General features: G+C 36.8%; 2 protein-coding genes across 2 annotated transcripts; one reads left to right on the top strand and one right to left on the bottom strand.

Moving 5' to 3' along the window:
- Window positions 1-1,132: 1,132 nt before the first annotated feature.
- On the top strand, window positions 1,133-2,071 carry LOC311618755 (olfactory receptor 6C2; the record flags this gene model as incomplete). The annotated part of the gene is made up of 1 exon (XM_084876334.1): window positions 1,133-2,071. The coding sequence occupies one exon, from the start codon at window positions 1,133-1,135 to the stop codon at window positions 2,069-2,071; it is 939 nt and encodes a 312-aa protein (XP_084732460.1).
- Window positions 2,072-10,946: 8,875 nt separating this feature from the next.
- On the bottom strand, window positions 10,947-11,885 carry LOC311618760 (olfactory receptor 6C70-like; the record flags this gene model as incomplete). The annotated part of the gene is made up of 1 exon (XM_084876341.1): window positions 10,947-11,885. One exon carries the CDS (start codon window positions 11,883-11,885, stop codon window positions 10,947-10,949), a length of 939 nt encoding a protein of 312 aa, XP_084732467.1.
- Window positions 11,886-23,207: the final 11,322 nt, after the last annotated feature.

The following is a 23,207-nucleotide window of genomic DNA, read 5'->3' as shown; positions in this document are numbered from 1 at the left end:
CAAGTTTGGGAAACAACTTCCTTAACTGTCTGGATGGTTCTCAAATATTAATATGCATATGAAACACTTGATTATCATACTGATATTATTCTGATTTTTAATTTCTCCACTGTCACCTACCCCCTCTTCCCTGGTGCCTGGCTTTAATGAACTAAAGTGAATATTTTTTTATAACTTAAATAAGGTTTATAATACAGAGCCTAGCCTTGGGCTTTATAGTAATGAAGTTCCTGTAGGTGTTAGAAAATCAGTAGGGAGGGGTTGGAAGTGAAAGTCAGGTTGCAGAGGCTTAAAGCCTAAACTAAGTAGAGGTAAGAGGAAAAGGTAGAACTACTCCTGCTCTCTTGTTAAAGAAATTAAAAACATAATGCAAAAGGCACTGCCTGGAAGACTATACTGTAGTTAGTGATATTAAATGTAATTTTAGCCTTAGGGTTTTGAGAAAAAAAGATACCAGAGTCAATTAACTGAAAAATAACAGATGGAGATACTCCTTTGTAAACATCTTGAACACAACATTTTCTAACACTATCGATAATTTAATTATCCATTGTACCATCTTAGGGTTAAGAAGAAAGAATAAAAGTGAAGAAGAATAAATAGACAAAGAAAAATCTCAAGATCCATTATTATATTTTGTTGTCATTGTTATTTGTTTGTTTTCCAGGAGAAATGCAGTTTACTCTTAAAACAATCCTTTGATTGGAACAATTGAAGAGAATTCATGTTCTTAATCATCTGGATATGTCCTATATCTAAGGTTTGTCTTGGATAAAGAAGGTTTAAGCAATATCATCATTTTTTCCTAATTTATTTGTAAATCCAATTCATATAATAAATTATAATAAAGGACATTTATAAATTTTGAAGAGTAAATAATGATCTGAGAAAAAGTTGGATTATTTAACAAAAACCGGAATCCTGAAAGAATAATCTACTGCTCATACAAGTAATATTCTGGAAATTTATTGAAATAGTGGCAATATTGATCACAATGAGAAAGGAGAAAATAAATGTAGACTGCTTTGCTTGGTTTTTAAATATAGTCTTTTGCTATAGAATTTGAATACCTATGTCGTCACAAAAATCTCTTATTTTTACAGGTTGATTGGGTGGATTTCAAACTTCAGTGATGAGAAACCACACACCAGTAACAACTTTTATCCTGCTGGGACTAACAAGTGATCCGCAATTACAAATTTTGCTTTTTATCTTTCTATTTCTCACCTACATATTCAGTGTGACAGGGAACCTGACTATTATCACCCTCACACTGCTGGACTCCCATCTGAAAACTCCTATGTACTTCTTCCTCAGAAATTTTTCCTTCTTAGAAGTCTCATTTACCACCGTCTGCATTCCTAGATTCTTGTACAGTATATCAACTGGGGATCACACCATTAGCTATAATGCTTGTGCAAGCCAACTATTTTTTGTTATTTTCTTTGGAGCCACAGAATTTTTTCTCCTGGCGGCCATGTCCTATGACCGCTATGTTGCTATCTGTAAACCCCTTCATTACATGACCGTCATGAACAATAGGGTGTGTACCTTATTAATCCTCTGCTGTTGGCTGTCTGGCTTGATGATCATTCTCCCACCCCTAAGCCTGGGCCTCCAGCTTGAATTCTGTGACTCCAATGCTATTGATCATTTCAGCTGTGATGCAGGCCCCCTCCTAAAGATCTCATGCTCAGATACATGGGTAATTGAACAAATGGTTATCCTGGTGGCTGTGTTTGCACTCATTATTACCCTCCTGTGTGTGGTTCTGTCCTACACGTACATCATGAGGACAATTTTGAGATTCCCCTCTGCCCAGCAAAGAAAAAAGGCCTTTTCTACTTGCTCCTCCCACATGATTGTGGTCTCCATCACCTATGGCAGCTGCATCTTCATCTACATCAAGCCCTCAGCGAAGGATGAGGTGGCCATAAATAAGGGTGTTTCTGTGCTCACTACTTCTGTGGCACCTTTGCTGAACCCTTTCATTTACACCCTGAGGAACAAGCAGGTGAAACAAGCTTTCAATAACTTCATCAAAAGGACACTATTTCTCTCAACGAAATAGAAGTTTGGATGAATCAGAGTAAAAGGAAAGAAGAAAGTCTTCTAAATAGTTAACAGCTTCTAACTTATTCCGTTGCTTTGTGCCTATGGTTTACTCATAGTAATCTTTTCAAAGGTATTTAATACTGCAACTCACCTTAACTGAACTCCTTTCTCTTCTTTCAGATCAAGCTCAAACATCATGTTTTTCCTCATTGTGAACCTATAAAATATATTTCCAAGTAATTGAACTTGCCTTCATTTCTGTCCTAGTCTTTTTGTCAGTGCTCTATAAAAAATAGAAATAATGAAATTTAAAAGTACATAAATTATATAGATGATACATTGTGTAGTAACATTACTAGTTTTTCTCTCTAAGACAGTTATGGAAGTTAATATTATAAATCTAAGAGTCAAGTAAAAAATAGAAAACAACAACAGAAAAGATGTATTAAAATAAGTTAAATCAAATAAAACATTCCAGGCTAATTAAAATAATGGAAACAGCAAAGTAGAAATGAAGCTATCAGTGGGAGTTTGGAAATAATCAGAATTGAAGAAGTAGAAACATCTTAAGAATTACTAACGTACAGTAGTCCCCCATATATAGAGGGGATATGTTCCAACACCCTCATTAGATGCCTAAAACCTCAGATGGTACTGAACCCTGTACATACTATGGCGTTTCTCCTATGCATACATAACTTTTCACTTAAAAGAAGGACCTCATAGCTACTCTTTGGGATATTCGAGTTGCCAGCATTACTACTTTTATGCTTTGGAGCTATCCTATACAATAAAGACCTAATATGCTAATTAGACTGAACAGCCCCGCGAACTTCCGGCTGTCCTTCTGGATGACTTTTGGACTAAGCCAGGGCTGCAAGGGCTGGGTGAGGCTGCCAGGGCCGGCCAAGGCAGCTGGCACTGCAAGAGCCAAGCCCCTAGCACGAAATTCGTGCATTGGGCCTCCAGTTTGTAAATAAAATAAGAGTTACTTAAACATAAGCACTGCAATACCACAATAGTTGATCTGGTAAGTTAGACGGCTACTTAGTGATAATTAGCAGGTAACACATACAGTGTGGACAGAGGGATAATTCAGGTCCAGATGGGACAGAGATGGATGGCATAAGATTCCATCACAGTGCTCAGAAGATGAATAATTTAGCCCTAGCCAGCTTGGCTCGATGGATAAAGCATAAGCCTGCTGACTCAAGGGTCCCAGGTTCGATTCCAGCCAAGGGCACATGCCTGGGTTGCAGGCTCAATCCCCAGTGAGCTCATGCAAGAGGCAGCCTATCAATGGTTCTCTCTAATCATTGATGTTTCTATCTCTCTCTCCTTCTCCCTTCCTCTCTGAAATCAATAAATATATTTTTTAAAAGAAATTGAGCAATTTAAATCATAGGGATTATTTCTGTAATTGTCTATTTAATATAATTTATTATTTTATTTATTTTTATTATTTTATTTTCTTTATTAAGTTGTTACATATGTGTCCTTTTTCCCCCATCTTTCCCCCTATCCTCCCACTCATGCCCTCACCCCACTGTTGTTTGTGTTCATTAGTTAGGCTTAAAATAATGCATACAAGTCCTTTGGTTGATCTCTCCCCTTTACCTCCACCCTCTCCTGCCTTCCCTCTGAGGTTTGATGGTCTGATCTATGTTTTTCTGTCTCTGGATCTATTTTTGTTCATCAGATTATGTTGTTCATTATATTCCATGAATGAGTGAGATCATGTGATATTTATCTTTCTCTGACTGGCTTATTTCACTTAGCTTAATGCTCTCCATCTCCATCCATGCTGTTACAAATGTTAAGAACTCCTTTTTTATCACAGCACAGTATTTCATTGTGTAGATATACCACAGTTGTTTAATTCACTCATCTGCTGATGGGCACTTGGGCTGTTTCCAAACCTTAGTTATTGTAAATCGTGCTGCTATGAACAGGCTGGAGACTTGTTCACTGTGGGACCACAGCTGAGGTGGAAGATCCCTGGCAGGGGTGTCTGAAGAGTCTCAGGTGTTCTCTGAGGGCACCCTGGGTGGAGGTGAGGCTGGGCTCCCAGTTACAACAGCTCTCCCCTTCAAAAAGGCTAGGCCTCTGAGGACAAGCTGGCCTCCTGGTACTGTTTGCAATGGTAGCCAAGGCTACGTAGTTAGGCAAGCCCATTTAGCATGCCCCTTAAATGTCCTGCGGGATCTAACTGTGCCTTACACCTACACACACACACACACACACTCACACAAACACACACAAACACACACACACACACACACACACACACACCTCACATAACCACACACTCCTCTTTTTCTCCCTCCCTCATACCCTCTCCCTCACTAGTGCCTTCTTCCTGCCTCTGTAGTTGTGTCTGGGGTGTTATTGACCCATTCATGAATGGAGTTTCCTCTCCAGGTGTCTGATTAATGTGGCTCACTCTCTAGCTCCTGGCCAAACAAAATAAAATTCTTCTTAACAGGACACAACACAAAGGGAACAAAGCACAAATATACTCAAGACACCTATGACTGCACTACAACTAACCACCTGAGAAAAGAGAATTAGGGGAGAGAAAGGAGAGCACAAATGATATCAAATGGAGAGAAAAGGGTAAGAGAGAAAAGAAAAAGGAGAGAGAGAGAGAGAGAGAGAGAGAGAGAGAGAGAGAGAGAGAGAGAGAGAGAGAGAGAGAGAGAGATATGTCTGGCAGACTCTCCTGCCCAGATCCTTGATTTTACCTTTATTCAGGGATCCTATGCCCTTCCCAGCTGCAAACGGTATCACCCGCTGAATCTTCTTCACCAATTCAAGTTGGATGTTATACGTTTCAGCTGTTCATTCTGTCTGCTCCAGAACAAGGCTCGGGACACATTTGTCTATTCCTCCCTCATTTTGCCTCTCTATCCATTTAATATTTGCAGACCACAGGTAACTAAAAGTATAAAAAGTGGAATTACAGGTAAGGAGGGACTATGGTATTTGCGATTTATTTATATTCATGAAAGAAATTCACTGAAAAGGCATATATTTGATTTAAAATAAATTTAAACATAACGTCACTTTTTATGGGTTTTTAAATTATAATAAATGCACAAGAGTGAACTGGAACACCAAATTTTAAATGCTTATGAAATGAGATAACTATTCACATCAAGGTAAGTCTCATGAATGATTTAAGAAGCTATCGTGGATATTTAACTGGCAAAATTAGGGGAGAAAATGCACTACAAAAGGGAATAATTATAAGAATTATGATCAAGAGCACAATTGAATATTCCTAAATTAAAGAACTTAAGAGTTTGAAGCAAGTCACAGTGTGCTTGTCAAAAGGAAGGAAGGAAGGAAGGAAGGAAGGAAGGAAGGAAGGAAGGAAGGAAGGAAGGAAGGAAGGAAGGAAAGAAGGAAGGAAGAAAGGAAGGAGATTTTATATATATATACTAGAAGCCTGAGGCATGAAATTCATACACAGGGCATGGGGGGAAGGAATCCCTCAGCCTGGCCTGCACCCTCTTCAATCTAGGACCCCTGTGGGATGGGGCTAAACCAGCAGTCGGAGTCAGACATCCCTCTTGCAATTAGGGACCACTGGCTCCTACAGCTCACCTGCCTGTCTGCCTGATTGCCCCTTATTGCCTCTGCTTGCAGGCCTGCTCACCACCTAACTGCTCCTCTGCCAGCCTGGTCACCCCCTAACTGTCCAAAAGAAAGTTGGGTGTCAAGAAGATATCTGGTTGACCTGGTAAATTAGCATATTACCTTTTTATTAGTATAGATATATATTTGGGAGGTGGGGGCTCAATCTCTTCACCTTTTTTCACCCAGATTCCCAACTGCCCTCCCCTCTGATAGCTGTGGATCTGGAAGTTAAGTGAAATAAGCCAGTCTACAAATATCATATGATCTCACTTATGTGTAATATCTAATCAACAAGATAATTTAACAAACTACCCATGTTTCCCCAAAAATAAGACCTAGCGCATGGAAAGTTAAGACATCCCCTGAAAATAAAACCTAGCGCAACTTTGGGAGAATAAATTAATATAAGACACTGTCTTATTTTCAGGGAAACAGGGTAAATAGAAATAGAAGTATAGATATATAGGGACTATTTATTTGAAATGTGAGCTTTGAAAATGCAATGAAACAGTCTTTTAAATTATTTCTATAGACAGAATTTTGAAAATAACTGCCTTTTTAGAACTACCAGTTTCACATTGCTACATGTAAGTAACCCTTTTTTAATTTAATAACTAGAGGCCCGGTGCTCTTGCAGTCCAGGACCCCTCACTCCTCACAGCCTGCCTGCTTGCTGCTCCTCAATGCTCATCTCTGCCCCTTAGCGCTGCTGGGAAAGCAGGAGAGGCTTCCCACTCCCCACCCCACCCCCACTGCACTTTCCCACCATCAGCCCAGCTTCTGGCTGGGCTGTGCTCACCCTGTAGGAGCACACTGATGACCAGGGGCAGCTCCTGCATTGAGCGTCTGCCCCTGGTGGTCAGTGTGCATTGTAGTGACATATCCTTGTGGTCATTCCACTGTAATGATTGCTTACGTTTTTATTATATAGACTAGAACACCGGTGCACGAAATTCATGCACAGGGGGGTTGTGTCCCTCAGCCTAGCCTGCACCCTCTCTTGGTAAGATTGGGCCAAAGCGGACAGTCTGACATCTCTTTCACAATCCAGGACTGCCGGCTCCCAACTGCTCACCTGCCTGCCAGCCTGATCACCCCCTAACCACTCCCCTGACAGCCTGATTGATGCCTAAATGCTCCCATGCCAGCCTCTTTGCCCCTATTTCCCCTCCCCTGCAGGCCTGGTCCCCCTCAACTGCTCTCCCCTGTAGGCCTGGGCCCCCCAGCAACTGCCCTTCCCTGCAGGCCCAGAAACCCCCAACTTCCCTCCTCTGCCAACCTGGTCACCCCTAACTGCCCTCCCCTGTAGTCTTGATTGCCCCCAACTTCCCTCCTTTGCAGGCCTTGTCCCTCCCAACTGCTCTCCCCTGCTGGCCATCTTGTGGTGGCCATCTTGTGTCCACATGAGGGCAGCCATCTTGTGTGTTGGAATGATGGTCAATTTGCATATTACTCTTTTATTAGATAGGATTAGAGGCCCAGGCACCTCTAATCTATATAATAAAAACATAAGCAATCATTACAGTGGAATAACTACAAAGACTGGTCAAATTCATGCACTGGGCGGGAGGGTGTCCCTCAGCTCAACCTGCACCCTCTCCAATCTGGGACCCCTCAGCAGATGTCCAATGGCCAGTTTAGGCCCGATCCGTGTAGGATCTCAATTCCTGTAGGATCGGGCCTAAACAGGGAGTCAGACATCCCTTTCACACTCCAGGACTGCTAGCTCCCAAGTGCTCACCTACCTGCCTAATTGCCCCTAATCACTTCTGCCTGCCAGCCTGATCATCCCCTAACACTCCCCTGCCAGCCTGATTGATGCCTAACTGCTCCCTGCCAGCCCAATCTTCCCAACTGCCGTCCCTGACAATCTGGTCACCCCCAAATGCCCCCCCCCCTGCATATTCCCTCTTTATTAGATAGGGTTTTTTCTTTAACATATTGCACAGCCCTAACTGGTTTGGTTCAGTGGATAGAGCATTGGCCTGCAGACTCAAGAGTCCCAGGTTTGATTCCAGTCAACCATGTACCTTGGTTGGGGGCACATTCCAGTGGAGAGTGTATAAGAAGCAGCTGATCAATGTTTCTCTTTCATAGATGTTTCTAGCTCTCTATCCCTTTTCCTTCCTCTCTGTAAAAAAATCAATTAAATATATTTAAAAAAATAAACATTTAGGATTCCTCCATATCTGCCTGGCTGGTGTGACTCGGTGGTTGAGACCCCAGGCTGCCACAGCTGGAAAGGGATACTGCCATGGGGGTGCTCACCCCTGCCAGGCTGAGACCCAAACCCAGGTTGCCTCCACTGGCAGGGGATCACTCAGTGGGGATGTGTACTGATAGTGGTAGGCTTATTACAGCTTGAAATAAAAGAAAGAAAGCTACTAATAGTAACTCCATTTCTTTAAGGTTATTTACTAATATGTTTCCCTTTGGTTGTGTTATGTTTCCCTGATTATTTGTAATCCTTATGGCCTTCATTAGTGTCTGTATATTTGAGGAAGTAGACACCTCTTCCAGTCTTTACAGACTGGTTTTGGCAGGTAAATCTCTTTACCAGTCAGCCCACCCAAAGGTTCTGGACTTGCCATCTGGTGGGGTCCATAGGTGGGCTTGCTGCTGGAGTCCTTGGGTGGACTGGGCTTTTGGTTGGTTCAGCAAGTGGGTGGGCCAGCTGCTCAGGCCACAGGAAGCCCTATTCTTGCAGGAATCTTCCTGCAATGGGCCTCTAGCACATAAATATTTACATATCCTTTTTCAGGTATATTTTAATTAAGGTAAAATTCATATAACATAAACTCACCTTTTTAAGCATTGTGTGAAATTCAGTGACTATTAGTACATTCACAAAGTTGTGCAATCGTCAACATTATCTAATTTCATAACATTTTTATTATAGCAGTAAGAAACTCCATGTCTATTAAGGAGTGACTCTGCGTTAATCCCTTCCTACAACCCCTGGCAACCATTAATATTTTCTTGTGTCTGTAGAATTTGCCTAGTCTAGACATCTATACTAATAAAAGGGTAATATGCTAATTAGTCCGGATGTCTTCTGGTTGTCCTTCTGGACGTCCTTCCGGACAAAGCCACGTCAGCTGTGAGGGCTGGAGAGAAAAGGGCCTGGCAGCTGTGGCGGCTGCTAGGGACAGAGAGGAGAGTGTCTGGCAGCTATGGCATGCCAGAAGGCCCACCTCTGTGCGTGAGCTGCACAGGAAACACTTTTTTCTGACTGCTCATTGGCTAAGCTCACAATATGCCATTCACAGAGTTCTTGATAACTTGGGTAATAAAAATCCAAGAAGGTGATCTAGAGTTTTTCCTCCTCAAGCCTGGAGGAAAAAAAAAAAAAAAAAAACAGAGGTCCACTGCTATATAGTGGGTCCCCTTTACCCTTTCCTACCTCCCTACTCACTTCCCTCTGATAACCACCATACTGTTGTCTGTGTCTGTAAAATTTCATTTATTGTTCAAGTTTTTTTCATTTGTTCCTTTAAGTTTTATACCCCACATATAAATGAAGTACTTACCTTTTTCGGTCTGACTTAAATATGCTTAACATAATGTTCTCAAGATCTATTCATGTTATTGCAAATGGTAGTAACTCATCTTTTTATGACTGAGTAGTATTCCATTGTGTATCTGAGATAGGGGCAGCAATAGAATATTGGGAACCAGCTATAACTGTGAGAAATATTAATCATGTCCGGTTACTTGGGACTGTTTTACTCTGATTAAAGAGGCACACTCTACCCTGGTTGGAGCTGCCTGTGGGACCTGGGGGCTCACCTGGAAAGGCAGCCCATCCTCCTCATCAGGGAGCCGCCTGTTCTCGTGGAAACATTAACAACCTTGTTGCAGAAACCAGAGCTTCCAGCCCTTTGAAGACCCCAGGCTTTTGAAAATTCCCAGCCCTTTGGTTTTCATTAGCCCTTTGAAGACTCTTTGAATCAACCCTCATTTATGATTCAATCTTGTCTCTGCTAAATTGGCTCAAGTTATACCAGGCAGCATGGACCCATTGATTGTCCAGTTACATATGTACCACATCTTCTTTATCCAATCATCTATCAAAGGACATTTTGGTTATTTCCGTGTCCTGGCAACCATGGATAATGCTTCAGTGAACAAAGGGGTGCATATGTCTTTGCAAATAAATGCAGTTTTATTTTTAAAGCACTCATTTGAATTTTGAGAAACTGATATTTTATATCATTGAGAGCAGGAAACTTAACACAGAATTAAAAACTAATAATTATATATCAGGTCATAAAATTCATTATCTGTTCCTGCTTATTTAATATATTAATTGGCATATTCAAGAGATTAAACTTGCTTATATGTTCTTTAAAAATTGTGTGAGAAATCAATTACTTGTCTATTAAATCATATTCTATTTTTTATTGAATTTTTAAAATCTACCCAAACAATAACCTAAATAAAATAACACAAATGAAATGTATGATTCATTTAAAGGAAATTGTGCTTTATTACTATGTTGACAATTGACATTTCAAAGAATAACTTTATAAAATAATTCTTTAAATTATTATTTTAAAGTACAAAATCTCTTAAAGCAACTTAAGCATTTTTCATAATGGCAAATTTCATTTTATCTCAACATTTTAAAGAACATGGCTTTTAAATAAAACATGGTATATTTATTTACAGTTCTTAGAGAACTTATAGTTCTCTAATATATAATTGTATAATAGTCTATAATAAAATAAAATTTTCATTCATTTTATTCTAACATGCTTTTAGATAAAATAAATTTTGCAATTCTATATTTCTAACATGGTAAGGTTTCACTTTGAAGAAAAGAACATTAAATTCAGAACGTATACAATAGTTTCTAAGCTTGAGTAAACTAAAGAAATCTAACTAAATTATTAGAGATTAATTCTTAAACTAGAAGAGGCAAAATTGGTTTTGTTCCATGTTCCTTTATGGTTTTTTTTGTTTTTGTTTGTTTTGTTTTGTTTGTTTGTTTTAAATATATTTTATTGATTTTGTACAGAGAGGAAGGGAGAGAGATAGAGAGTTAGAAACATCGATGAGAGAGAGTCATCGATCAGCTGTCTCTTGCACACCCCCTACTGGGGATATGCCCGCAACCAAGGTACATGCCCTTGACCAGAATCGAACCCGGGTCCTTCAGTCCCCAAGCCGATGCTCTATCCATTGAGCCAAACCGGTTACGGCCATGTTCCTTTATGTTTTTATGTTAATTCTTTTAATAAATAATATTACTTGTCTAAAGCAGGAAGAGCCTTTCTAAATACATCTCTGAAGGCTTGTTTAACTTGCTGGTTCCTCAGAGTATAAATGAATGGGTTCAACAGAGGAGAAACTGAAGTATGGAGCACAGCTACTCCTTTGCTTAAAGAGGTTCTTTCATTTGTTGATGGCCTTACGTAGATGAATATACAACTACCATAAGTGATGGTTATAACAATCATGTGAGAAGAGCAGGTAGAAAAGGCTTTTTTCTTTTGGTGAGCTGAAGGGAATTTTAGGATTGTCTTGATGATGTAAGAGTAAGAAAGGATTACTAGAAACAACGTGACAATAAGAGTCATCACAGCTAAGAAAAAAGTAATCAATTCCACTACGTGTGTGTCTGAGCAAGAAAGCTGCACTACAGGAGAAATGTCACAAATGAAATCATCAATTATATTTGAAGCACAGAAATCCAAATTAAGAATCAAAATCGATAAAATGAAACTGACCAAGAATCCAGTTGCCCAAGAACTGAGTATAAGCTGATGACAGACTCTGCTGCTCATGATGGATGTATAATGCAAAGGTTTGCAGATGGCAACATAGCGGTCATAGGACATAGCCGCCAAAAGGAAAAATTCTGTAGCGCCCAAGAATATGTAAAAGAATAACTGAGATATGCAACCATTATAGGAGATGGTCTTTCTTCTGGTTACAATGGTGATTAGGAATCTGGGGATGCAAGCACTTGTGAAGGAAATTTCCAGAAAAGAGAAATTTCGGAGGAAGAAATACATTGAGGTCATGAGATGGGAATCCAGTAGACAGAGGGCAATGATGGTTAAGTTGCCTATTATGCTCAGCATATAATTCAGAAATAGAAAGAAAAAAATTACAATCTGTAACTGAGAATTATCTGTCAGTCCCAGAAGGATAAACTCTATCTGCATTGTACGATTCTCCATTTCACTTCTGAGATTTCAAGTTCTAGAAATAAAAAGATACAAAAATAAGAAACTACATGAGTAGCTTTATAACCAGAGAATAATATATAAAAGGATCCATATTCACAGACTCATTTATAAGGTAATGCTCTGTTATTTTGAAGATATGATCCAGAACTGTACAATAGAAACTATTTTAAAAACAACCTATGAAATCAACTGTTTTTGAAATTGACCAGCAAAATCCAAAATAGTTGTGTGAGTTTTATCCTTAATAAAAAACTTCTAGACGTTTGTAATTAATTTCAAATGTTCCCATTTTAGAAATAAGTTAGATAAAATATTGGTTTGAGATTCAAAATAACCCATTCATTTTTAATTATGAACTCCATCAAAATAAAATTATACCAGTATATAATGAATTAAGATCCATAGTTAAATTTTGCAAAGTTTTGATTTCATATTTTTTAAATATATTTTATTGATTTTTTACAGAGAGAAAGGGAGAGGAATAGAGAGCTAGAAACATCGATGAGAAAGAAACATCAATCAACTGCCTCCTGCACACCTCCTATTAGGGATGCACCCACAACCAAGGTTTATGCCGTTGACCAGAATCAAACCTAGAATCTTTCAGTCCACAGGCCAATGCTCTATCCACTGAGCAAAACTGGTTAGAGCTGATTTCATATTTAAGTCACATTTGCTTAGTACCCATTGTAACCTCTTGCAACTTCTCTATGAACTATAGATTAATACATAAGAAATTACAAAAAAAAATGATACAAGACAAATTAAATACTACCTGGATCTAAGAAAAATTAAAATAAAATAAGGTAGATATGGCCACCTTTACAAAAAAATAATAATCTATTCAGGATTTCAAATTTTTGCACATGTAACTTACACCATAAAAATAAAAGAAAAATGCTGAAAATGCATTTCTTCACAATCTCCACCCATTTAGAGTGTCTAGAATCTAAACCTACTTTCCAGGTGCAGCTCTGTGACAGTGAAAAATCTGTTTTCTTTTCACATTGCCTGTATCCTCATGTCCCCAGCAATCACTCATATAATTAATCAGAGACTATTAATCCAAGGAAATATTGGCCAAAGGAAAGTGTGTGGTGATTTGAATGGACTATTTTATGTTTTTAATTAGAGGTTGTTAGAATCTTGAATGGCAAATAATGAAAACAGAGCGAGTAAGAGAGATGAAGCATAGTAATGTTGGAAGCCTGTTAGGAATTAGAAACAATTTAAAGCTATGCTAATTCACACAAAGTCCAGCTATGTATCTGAGAAACAAAAACATTCATGGCTAATGAGACAGATAAAAATGCACTATTAAGGTTAAAAGTTTGGATATGCTTTTTATTGTTTAAGAATTAAATTTTAAAGTTAAGCATACACAGACAAAATAGATGTAGAAAACATATTCTACAAAATACAGCACCCATTGTTTTTGTAAAAACTCTCAGCAAGATAGGAGTCAGGGGAACATACCTTAATAGAATAAAGGCCAAATATGAAAAACCTAAAGCCAGCATCATTCTCAATGGGCAAATACTAAAGTTTTTCACTTAAAAATAAGAAAAAGACAAGATTGTCTGCTTTCACCATCTTGTTTAGTATAGTACTAAAAGTCTAAGCCACAGTGATCAGACAAGAAGAAAAAAAATAAAATTGAAACGGAAAAAGTAAAACTATCATAATATTGTACATAGAAAATATTAAAGACTCCATCAAAAAACTATGAGTTTTGATAAATGAGTCCAGTAAAGTAGCAGGAAACAACATTAACACCCAGAAATCTATGATATTTTTATGCACAAATAATGAATGCTCAGAAAAAGAAACAAAAAGAACAACACATTAACCATTGCACAACAAACAAAAATAAGAAACCTAGGAATAAACTTAAACAGAGTGGGTAAAAGAGCTGTACTTGGAAAACTAGAGGACATTGAAAAAAATAGGGGAAGATGCAAACAAGTGGGAAAATACATGTGTCCATGGATTGGAAGGATTAACATCATTAAAATGTCCATACTACCCAAAGCAATCTATAGATTCAATGTAATTCCCATTAAAATACCACCAGCATGTTTTACAGATCTAGAACAGATATTTCAAAAATTTATATGGAACCACAAAAGACACCAAATAGCCACAGCTATATGAGAAAGAACAAAGTTGGAGGGATCACAATACCAGATATCAAACTATACTACAAAGCCATTGTAATCAAAAATAGCCTGATACTGGCAAAAGAACGGGCATGTAGATCAATGGAACAGAACAGATAACTCAGAAAAAAAAAAAAAAAAAAAAAAAAAAAAAAAAAAAACCACACCATGTTCTATTAATATTTGACAAAGGAGGCAAGAGCATACAATGGAAGGCAGATAGTCTCTTCAATAAATGGTATTGGGAAAATTCAAAAGGTGCATGCAGAAAACAAAAGAAAGGAAGGGAAGAAGGGAGGGAGGAAGGGAGGGAGGAGAGGAAAGGAGAGGGGAGGGGAGGGGAAGGGAAGGGAGGGAAGGGGAGGGGAGGAGAGGGGAGGGGAGGAGAGGGGAGAGGAGGGGAGGGGAGGGGAGGGGAGGGGAGGGGAGGGGAGGGGAGGAGAAAAGAAATTAGACCCCCAATTTACACCATACACAAGAATAAACTCAAAGTGGATAAAATATGTAAATGTAAGTCAGGAAACCACAAAGACCCTAGGAAAAAAAACATAAGCAATAAAATCTCAGACATCCCACATACCAGAATTTTTGCGGAAACATTTCCTAGGGCAAGAGAAACAATGGAAAAAATAAACACATGGGACTACATCAAACTAAAAAGCTTCTGCACAGCAAAAGAAACCATTCTCAAAACGCAAAGGAAACCCACTTTATGGAAGAACATATTCATTAATGATACATCTGATAAGTTTCCAAAATATATATAATTTCCAAAAACATAGTAATTTCCAACTCAAATAAAGGAAGACAGCCCAAGTTAAAAATGGGCAAAGTGCCAAATGGATATGCATTTGTCTAAAAAAAGAACATACAGATGACCAGTAAACATGTGAAAAAATGCTCAATGTCAGTAGTAATCAGGGAGAAGCAAATTAAAATGAAAATGAGGCATCACCTTGCACCTGCCAGAATAACTACTATCAACAAGTCAAAAAACAAGTTCTGAGCAGGATGTGGGGAAGAGAGAATCCTATTACACTGCGGGTGGGAATGCAGACTAGTGCTGGTAGCCACTGTGGAAAATAGTATAGAATTTCCTCAAAAAATTAAAAGTGGAACTGCTGTTTCACCCAGGGATCCCACTTCTGGGGATATATCCTAAAAATCTTGAAACACCAATCAGAAAGAACTATATGGGTGGACATTAATAATTAACTAAATTCTAGCACCCCTATGTTCATAGCAGCACAATTTACAATAGCTAAGATTTGAAAATAGCCCAGGTGCCCATCAGTAGATGAGTGGATAAAAAAGAGGTACATTAACATAATGGAATACTGTCTATAATAATCTATAATAATAAAAGTATAATATGCTAATTAGACCAGATAGTCAAACAATCTTCTGGACATCATTCTAGATGAAGCCATGGTGGTGGGGGCCACAGTAGAGGTGTTTAGGGGTGATGAGGCTGGCAGGCGAGCCATTAGGGACAATCAGGCAGAAAGGTAGAGTGGTTAGGGGTGATCAGGCAGGCAGGTGAACAGTTATAAACCACCAGTCTCTGCTTGGAGAGGGTGCAGGCCAGGCTGAGGGACACCCCACCTTATGCGCACAAATTTCATGCACAAGGCATCTAGTCTATGTATACCAGTTTAAAAGCCTAATATGCAAAGTGTGCCCTCAGGAGTTTGACTGACCAGGAGTGCGATCGCTCGCCATGATGTGTGCTGACCACCAGAGGACTTTGTGGAATGAAGGAAAGCCCTGGCCCACACAGCCAGTAGCCTGGGAAGAAGGCCCAGCCAGGAGCTGGCAGCTGCTAGGGACCCTACCCCTGCATGAATTTTGTGCACTAGGTCTCTAGTAAAGCTATAAAAAGGGATGACTTACCCTTTGAGATAGCATACAGGAACCTAGAAAGTATTACGCTAATCAAAATAATCCAGTCAGAGAATGACAAGTATCACATGATCTCACCCATGTGTGAAATCTAATGAACCAAATGAACTGATGAACAAAATAGATACAGGGATATAGAAGCATGGAACAGACTGAGGAATCCATAGGAAAGGGGGTCAGGTTGTGTGTGTACGGGGGGGGGGGGGTGTGACATGAAGAGATTAACCAAAGAACTTACATACATACATGCAAAGCCCATGGACAGAATCAATAGTGCAGTGAAGAACTTAGGTGGGGCAGGAGCACAGGGGGGAAATGGGAGACATCTGTAATACATGAATGAAAATAAAAGTAGAAATATAGAAACAGTGCTAAATGACTAAGAGTTTTAGAATCAAAAAGAGATATTTTTACAAATTTTACTTTATCACTTATTACTAGTTATGTGGTCTTGAGAAAATTAATTTCCTTTTTTTTAAATTTCACCTACAAAAAATAGTTAAAATAGTTTTGACCTAAATTATAAGGATTAAATGAGATGTGCATAGAATACATTAATGATTACTAACTGCTAAATAATCAGTGAAGATATCAGTAAACATAAAATCCATAAATGTGTAGTAATATTTTAGAGGATGTGCTTCATACTTTAATATCTTTAATTAAAGCAATACTAATGTTTCTGAGAATAGAAGTACTATGGAGATGGGCATTAATAATTAACTAAATTCTAGCAGATATTTTTTTTTTTACTGGAATCAGACCTACACAAGGGTGCTGAGAAAACCTATTGTTGAATAAAATTCTAAAATCTCTAACCAATTAAACAAGATTAGAAGGACAAATTATAAATCATAAAATTCAGATAAATATTTGGTTTGTAAATAGACTTACTTTTTATTCATCTGATTTGGGCATTAAAATATCCAACTAATAAATTGAAACTATTATAACAATAATATAGTTAGTTCAGTAAAGTGAACAGACTAAATAACTTTTTAAGGGGGAATAAAATGTTTAGAATATAATATAAAATTTATCTTTCTCCGAAAGCAATTCAACATTCATCTTAGACTTAAGCTATATGTCTTGACATACATTCAGAGTAAAAAATAGAAAACAGTCTAAATAGTTAAATATAAGCAATTCTTCAAACAATTTTATTCATTCAGATAATTACATTTTAAAATAAAAATTTTGATGAATATGTACTTTTGTTAAATATTCTAGAAATATTTTAGATGTAAAATTATAAAATTATTTATACAAATTGACCCCATTTAATAATGTCTAATATGATACATGCAGATATGATTTCTGCAAATTCATAAAAATAGGTACTAATTATACTTTAAGTGGGATATTAAATCACAGTGCATTTATATTTTTCATAAAAATTCATTTATTATAAATAACATCTTACCAAAAACATTATTCAATAAAACATGTTTTTTCAACTTCTCTAATTTATAAAAACTGTTAATGAATTCAGAACACTGGTTGCCAAATATTTTATAGCCATACTTTCAACTAAAAGAAATCCAGTGACACATTTAATTTTCTTCTAAAACTGAGGAAAATCTTTATTGCCAATTTGAAAAAAAAAAATTCCAAATAAACTTAGAACATAAGCACTGACAGATGTCAAAAATAAACATCATACAGCATAAAAAGTTTTTATTTAAATAAAAAATATTCAAATCACATTGGCAAAATTACATTTTGCCAATCAATACCTTTGCCTGTTTTGATGTGTTTTTTATTTTTTATTTTTAAGAGCATGTATTTTTCCTTCTACATGATTTAGCTCATCACTTCAAACATGAATTCACAAATCAACATTATTTAGATTAACCATTTTATATTTCTTCTCTTATTTTAATTTTCCAGTTTATTACCTCTGGGCTGTTGATGGGAATGGTAGAACTTAGAGAATCATAAAATCAAAATCTCTCTTCCTGGAACTCATCTTCCTTTAGCCCTGTTCATTTTTAATATGTTCTTGCTCTAACTTCCACTCTTTCTGCTAAACTCATTGAGCATTCCTAAAGATGCAATGTTGGTATCAAAGTAATTTCAAACCACAAAGCAGATATTTATTCTGCAACCTGTGCAGATTTGGTGATCAATAATTATCAGTGATAAGTTGTCTGCTCAAAGAGTTGATTAAAATTTGCACTTCCAGGCCTGGCCAGGTAACTCTCTCTCTCTCTCTCTCCCTCTCTCTTTCTCTCTCTCTCTCTCTCTCTCTCTCTCTCTCTCTCTCTCTCTCTCTCTCTCTCTCTCCACACACCTCTTTTTCTCTGTCTCTAAAATCAATAAAAATATTTTAATTAGTACTTCCAAAAATGTATATTTTCTATTCTTAAAAATGTAGCAAAATATGTGAAGGCAATTCTCCAGGAAAAAAATATTCTCCAACCTGGTCATTTTTTATTAACTTCTAAGGTCGTTCAGGCTTTTTTGATATAGAGAGCAATAAAACACTCACCATTCTCTCCACCATTCTACAGTGCATTGTCTGATTTAAACACAGACAATGTATTAGAAATGCAGGTGCAAGTACATAAATCAAAAATATTTTTGCATTATGATTTATAAAATAGCACATGAAAAATATTAATGTTTTACTCAAAAAGGAATAATAAAGTATAATCTTCAAATTGCTGATATTTATTTGTTTATAACTTACATTGCATTTGTAATTATTCTTAAATTTTTGAAAGAAAAGTAGCAGCACTATTTTACTTACCATTTGCAGTATATGTTGATTATCTTTTTCTTTTTTTCTAGATTACATTAGCAAGTATCAACTATAGTGAAAAGCAAACATACATATTGGAAAATAATATTTAACTTTATAGGTAGGAAAAATAATGTAAAATAATTTTTCAAGTTAATTCAAATCACAGACCTAAAGTGTGACTATTTTAACAATGAAATTATTCTTTGCTGTCATATATCTCTGAACATTTAGTAATATCTATGTCTTGAATAATAAAGATTTCTGATAAACTCCTCTTTTTTGATACCCAAATAATTTATAAGATGTGTGTCCAACTAATCCCACTTTGCAAACAGTCATACAAATTGTCATAGCTGAGATGATTAGCTTGAAACTTGGGAAATATTTTCTGGTTTCCAGATATTTAAAAGGAATAAATGCTGCTCTATATTAGAAAGAAATCTAAGGGGATAGTGTCTCTAAGGAGAAATTGGAAAGGTGAAAAAATACTCAGTAGAGCCTATACCAGTTGGCCTTTGTTTTTATCATTAATTGTTAAAAGCTTATTGTTTTAAGAATGATGACATCAAATACCATTAGGGTTATGACATTTAAAAACATTCTTTTTAAGACAATCATGTAGACAATGCAAACTAGCAGACTATTTTGAAACATAAGAAATACATATGGGCCAAGGTACCAATATAATTAATTCCTTTTGAGGATTTTGCGGGGGGTGGGGAGGGATCCCCAATATGTAAATCTCTCACTAAGAGACCAGCATGTTACTCCTAACACAAATACTATTTCTACATATTTTTTAAAAAGAAACTGTATTCAACATTAAGGAAAAATAGAACTCTGCATACTACTCTGATTTAAGAAAGAATACTTTCTTCAGCAATTTAAATGTGCACCTAAGCTCAACAACCATCTTGAAATATTACTAATTATATGATACCTATCATGTATTGAACATTTTCTATGCATGAAGTATTATATTAATTATTGTACATACATTATTCAATTCAATGTAATAGGCAAAACACACAATTATGAACCCTTTTGCTATTGAAAAAACTGAGAATTGGGAAAGTTATTTCACTTGCTCACACTCATGATAAAATTTATAAATTATGGAGATAAAATTGCTATCAGATCTTTAACAAGTGTAGTTTGTTAATCATTATATTATACATTCAGTTAAGTAAATTGGTGGCTAGACGACAGGTTAATGATTGACATATAGACAGATAGATAAATAGGATAAGATAATGGTGATAGATAGATACATATAGATTTTCAGCAATTTTCAACCTTTTTCATCTTGTGGCACACATAAACTAATTACTAAGATTCTGTGGCACACCAAGAGGTATAATTTTTGCTGGTCAGACAAAAAACTTCACATAGTGTGTGCATCATTCATAGTACTGATGGAATAATTCTGATTTGATTTTGTGCAAATTTTAGCATTGGGCCAATTAATAAATATATTAATGATGAGAACTAGGAATCTCATTGTAGAAATATGGAATGGTGGGTTGGAAAGTACATAGGAGTTTTTCTTTCTTTTTTTATCAAATAATTTTTATTTTTAATTACAGTTAATATATAATATTATATTAGTTTCAGGTCTACAACCCAGTGATTAGACATTACATAACTTATTAATTGATCACCCTAATAAATCTAGTAGCCAACACTATTACACTATTATTGACTACCAGTATATTCCCCATGCTATATTTTACATCTTTGTGACTATTGTACTACCAATGATACTCCTAATTACCAATTGATACATAGGAGTTTTGAGCTCCCTTCTTGATAGAATAATGATTTAGAATTTCTGATAAATTACTTTCATCTATTATTAATGTTTTTAGAAATTCCAAGTCTAGGCTCATATAATTTCTACTTGTTAGCTCTATACTCTATTTGCTCCCCTTCTCATTCAACAACAAAAACCCCACATTACAATTATTTAATTACTAGAGGCCTGGTTCACGAAATTCGTGCATGGAGGGTGTGTCCCTCAGCCCACATGCATCCTCTCCAATCTGGTATCCTCAAGTGACATCCCTCGCACAATCCAGGACAGCTGGCTCCCAACTGCTTGCCTGCCTGCCTGCCTGATTGTCCCTTACCGCTTATGCCTACGATGTAGGCCTGGTCTCCTCAACTGCCCTCTTTTGCTGGCCTGGTCACCCCTAATTGCCCTCCATGCTGGCTTGATAGCCCACTACTGCCCTCCCCTGCAGACCTGTTATCCCCCAACTTCCCTCCTCTACCAGCCCAGATACCCCTAACTGCCCTTCCTGCTGGCCTGATCACCCACAACTTCCCTCCCCTGTCGGCCATCTTGTGGTGGCCATATTGTGTCCACATAGGGTTAGCCATCTTTGACCACATGGGAGCAGCCATCTAATGTGTTGGAATGATTGTCAATTGGCATATTACTCTTTTATTAGATAGGATATCTTGCTTGAATCATGACCCTGCACTCCCTTTTATTGTCTCACCATGCTTCCTTTACACCAATTTTTCTCCATGAAGTGATCAGTTTACACTTACAAAAAAATATCTTTTTTTTTTTATGGTAATCCTCACCAGAGAATATTTTTCCATTGATTTCTAGAGAGCAAAAGAGGAGGGAGAGATAGGGAGATAGGAGCATCAATGTGAGAGAGACACATCAATTGGTTGCCTCTCACACGCATCCTGACCAGGGCTGGGGATTGAGCCTGCAACCGAAGTACGTGTCTTTGACCGGAACTGAACCCAGGACCCTTCAGTTTATGGGCCAACACTCTATCTCTGAGCCAAGCCAGCTAGGAACATCTTTTTTTTCTTGACCCAAATAGATATCCTATCTAATAAAAGAGTAATCAAGTATTGGATATCTCCTTTCCCTTTGTTCCTATCTGGTAATGATAAAAATAAGATTATATAAATGTGGAGTGAAACTGAGATGAGGATACACAGGGAAATTATGTTCTCTCTCTATTTTGGAAACTCTTTAAAATCTGTGGGCTGATTATGTCTCCCTTTCTTTCTTTGCAAATAAATAGTTTTAAAATAAATTCTAAAAGAAAATTCAAAGATGAAGCCAATAAAGAAATATAACGGTTTCCCAGCTGGTGTGGCTCAGTGGTTGTTCAGAAATAGAAGGGGGCTAGGTAGAGACAGTAATAAAAGGTTTGTATTGCCAGGGCCATGTAAGCCTTAAATAAACTTACCTTTATCTTTATCACCATTTTCCTCTACTTCATCATTGTCATCATATTTCTAAAACATTCAAGTTTATGTATAAAACAGATTAAAATTTCTTATTGACATATGAAATCACTATATCTCCTTATTTATTTTCTGACAATCGATATTTTTGGAAAAGGAAAATATTCTTGTTTACAACAGTACTGTATTGTCTTAAATGATATTCAATTTCTTTAACATTCAGTTTTTATACTCTACTAATAGCAAATTATAATGTCTTTTGTAATGATATATTAAACATATAGATGATAGCTGAAAAATACATTTTTATGATTCTGTATCAAGCATGGGATCAATATACTAATTAAAAATTTCCAGAGACTAGAAGATGGAAAAATGGGGAGATATTGTTCAAAGGCACAAAATTTTAGTCATAGGATAAGTGAATAAAAATGGGGATTTAATATACAGCATAATGACTATAGTTACAATATGGTCTTCTATACTTAAAAGTGACAGAGTAGATCTTAAATGTTTTCTCCACAGAATTTTTTTTTTAATCTTTATTGTTAAGATTATTACAGATGTCCCTCTTTTTTCTTCTTATAACTCCCCTCCACCTGGTTCCCACCCCACCCAAGGCCCTTGCCATCCCATTGTCTGTGTCCATAGGTAATACATATGTGCATATAAATTCTTGTCTAATCTCTTCCCACACACCCCTCCTACCCACTTCCCTCTGAGTCTTGACAGTCTGTTCCATTTCCTTGCCCTTCATTCAATTATATTCACCAGTTTATTTTGTTCATCAGATTTTTTATTCACTTGATTTTTAGATTCACTTGTTGATAGATATGTATTTGTTGTCACTTTGTTGCTCATAATTTTTATCTTTACCTTTTTCTTCTTCTTCCACTTCTTAAAAAAATACTTCAGCATTTCACATAATACTGGTTTGTGTTGATGAGCTCCTTTAGCTTTTTATTGTCTGTGAAGCTCTTTATCTGACCTTCAATTCTAAATGATAGCTTTGCTAGGTAGAGTAAACTTGGTTGAAAGGATAGACCTGTGGTTGGCAAACTTTGGCTCACGAGCCACTTGTGGCTCTTTGGCCCCTTGAGTGTGGCTCTTCCACAAAATACCACGGCCTGGGCAAGTCTATTTTAAAGAAGTAGCGTTAGAAGAAGTTTAAATTTAAAAAATTTGGCTCTCAAAAGAAATTTCAATTGTTGTACTGTTAATATTTGGCTCTATTGGCTAATGAGTTTGCTGACCACTGGGATAGACCATTCATATTCATCACTTTGT

Source organism: Pipistrellus hanaki (genome assembly GCF_964339955.1).
Source record: "Pipistrellus hanaki genome assembly, chromosome: 3".
Classification (NCBI taxonomy): domain Eukaryota; kingdom Metazoa; phylum Chordata; class Mammalia; order Chiroptera; family Vespertilionidae; genus Pipistrellus; species Pipistrellus hanaki.
Note: the sequence above shows the minus strand (reverse complement) of the source record. Positions and strands in the feature narration are given on the sequence as shown.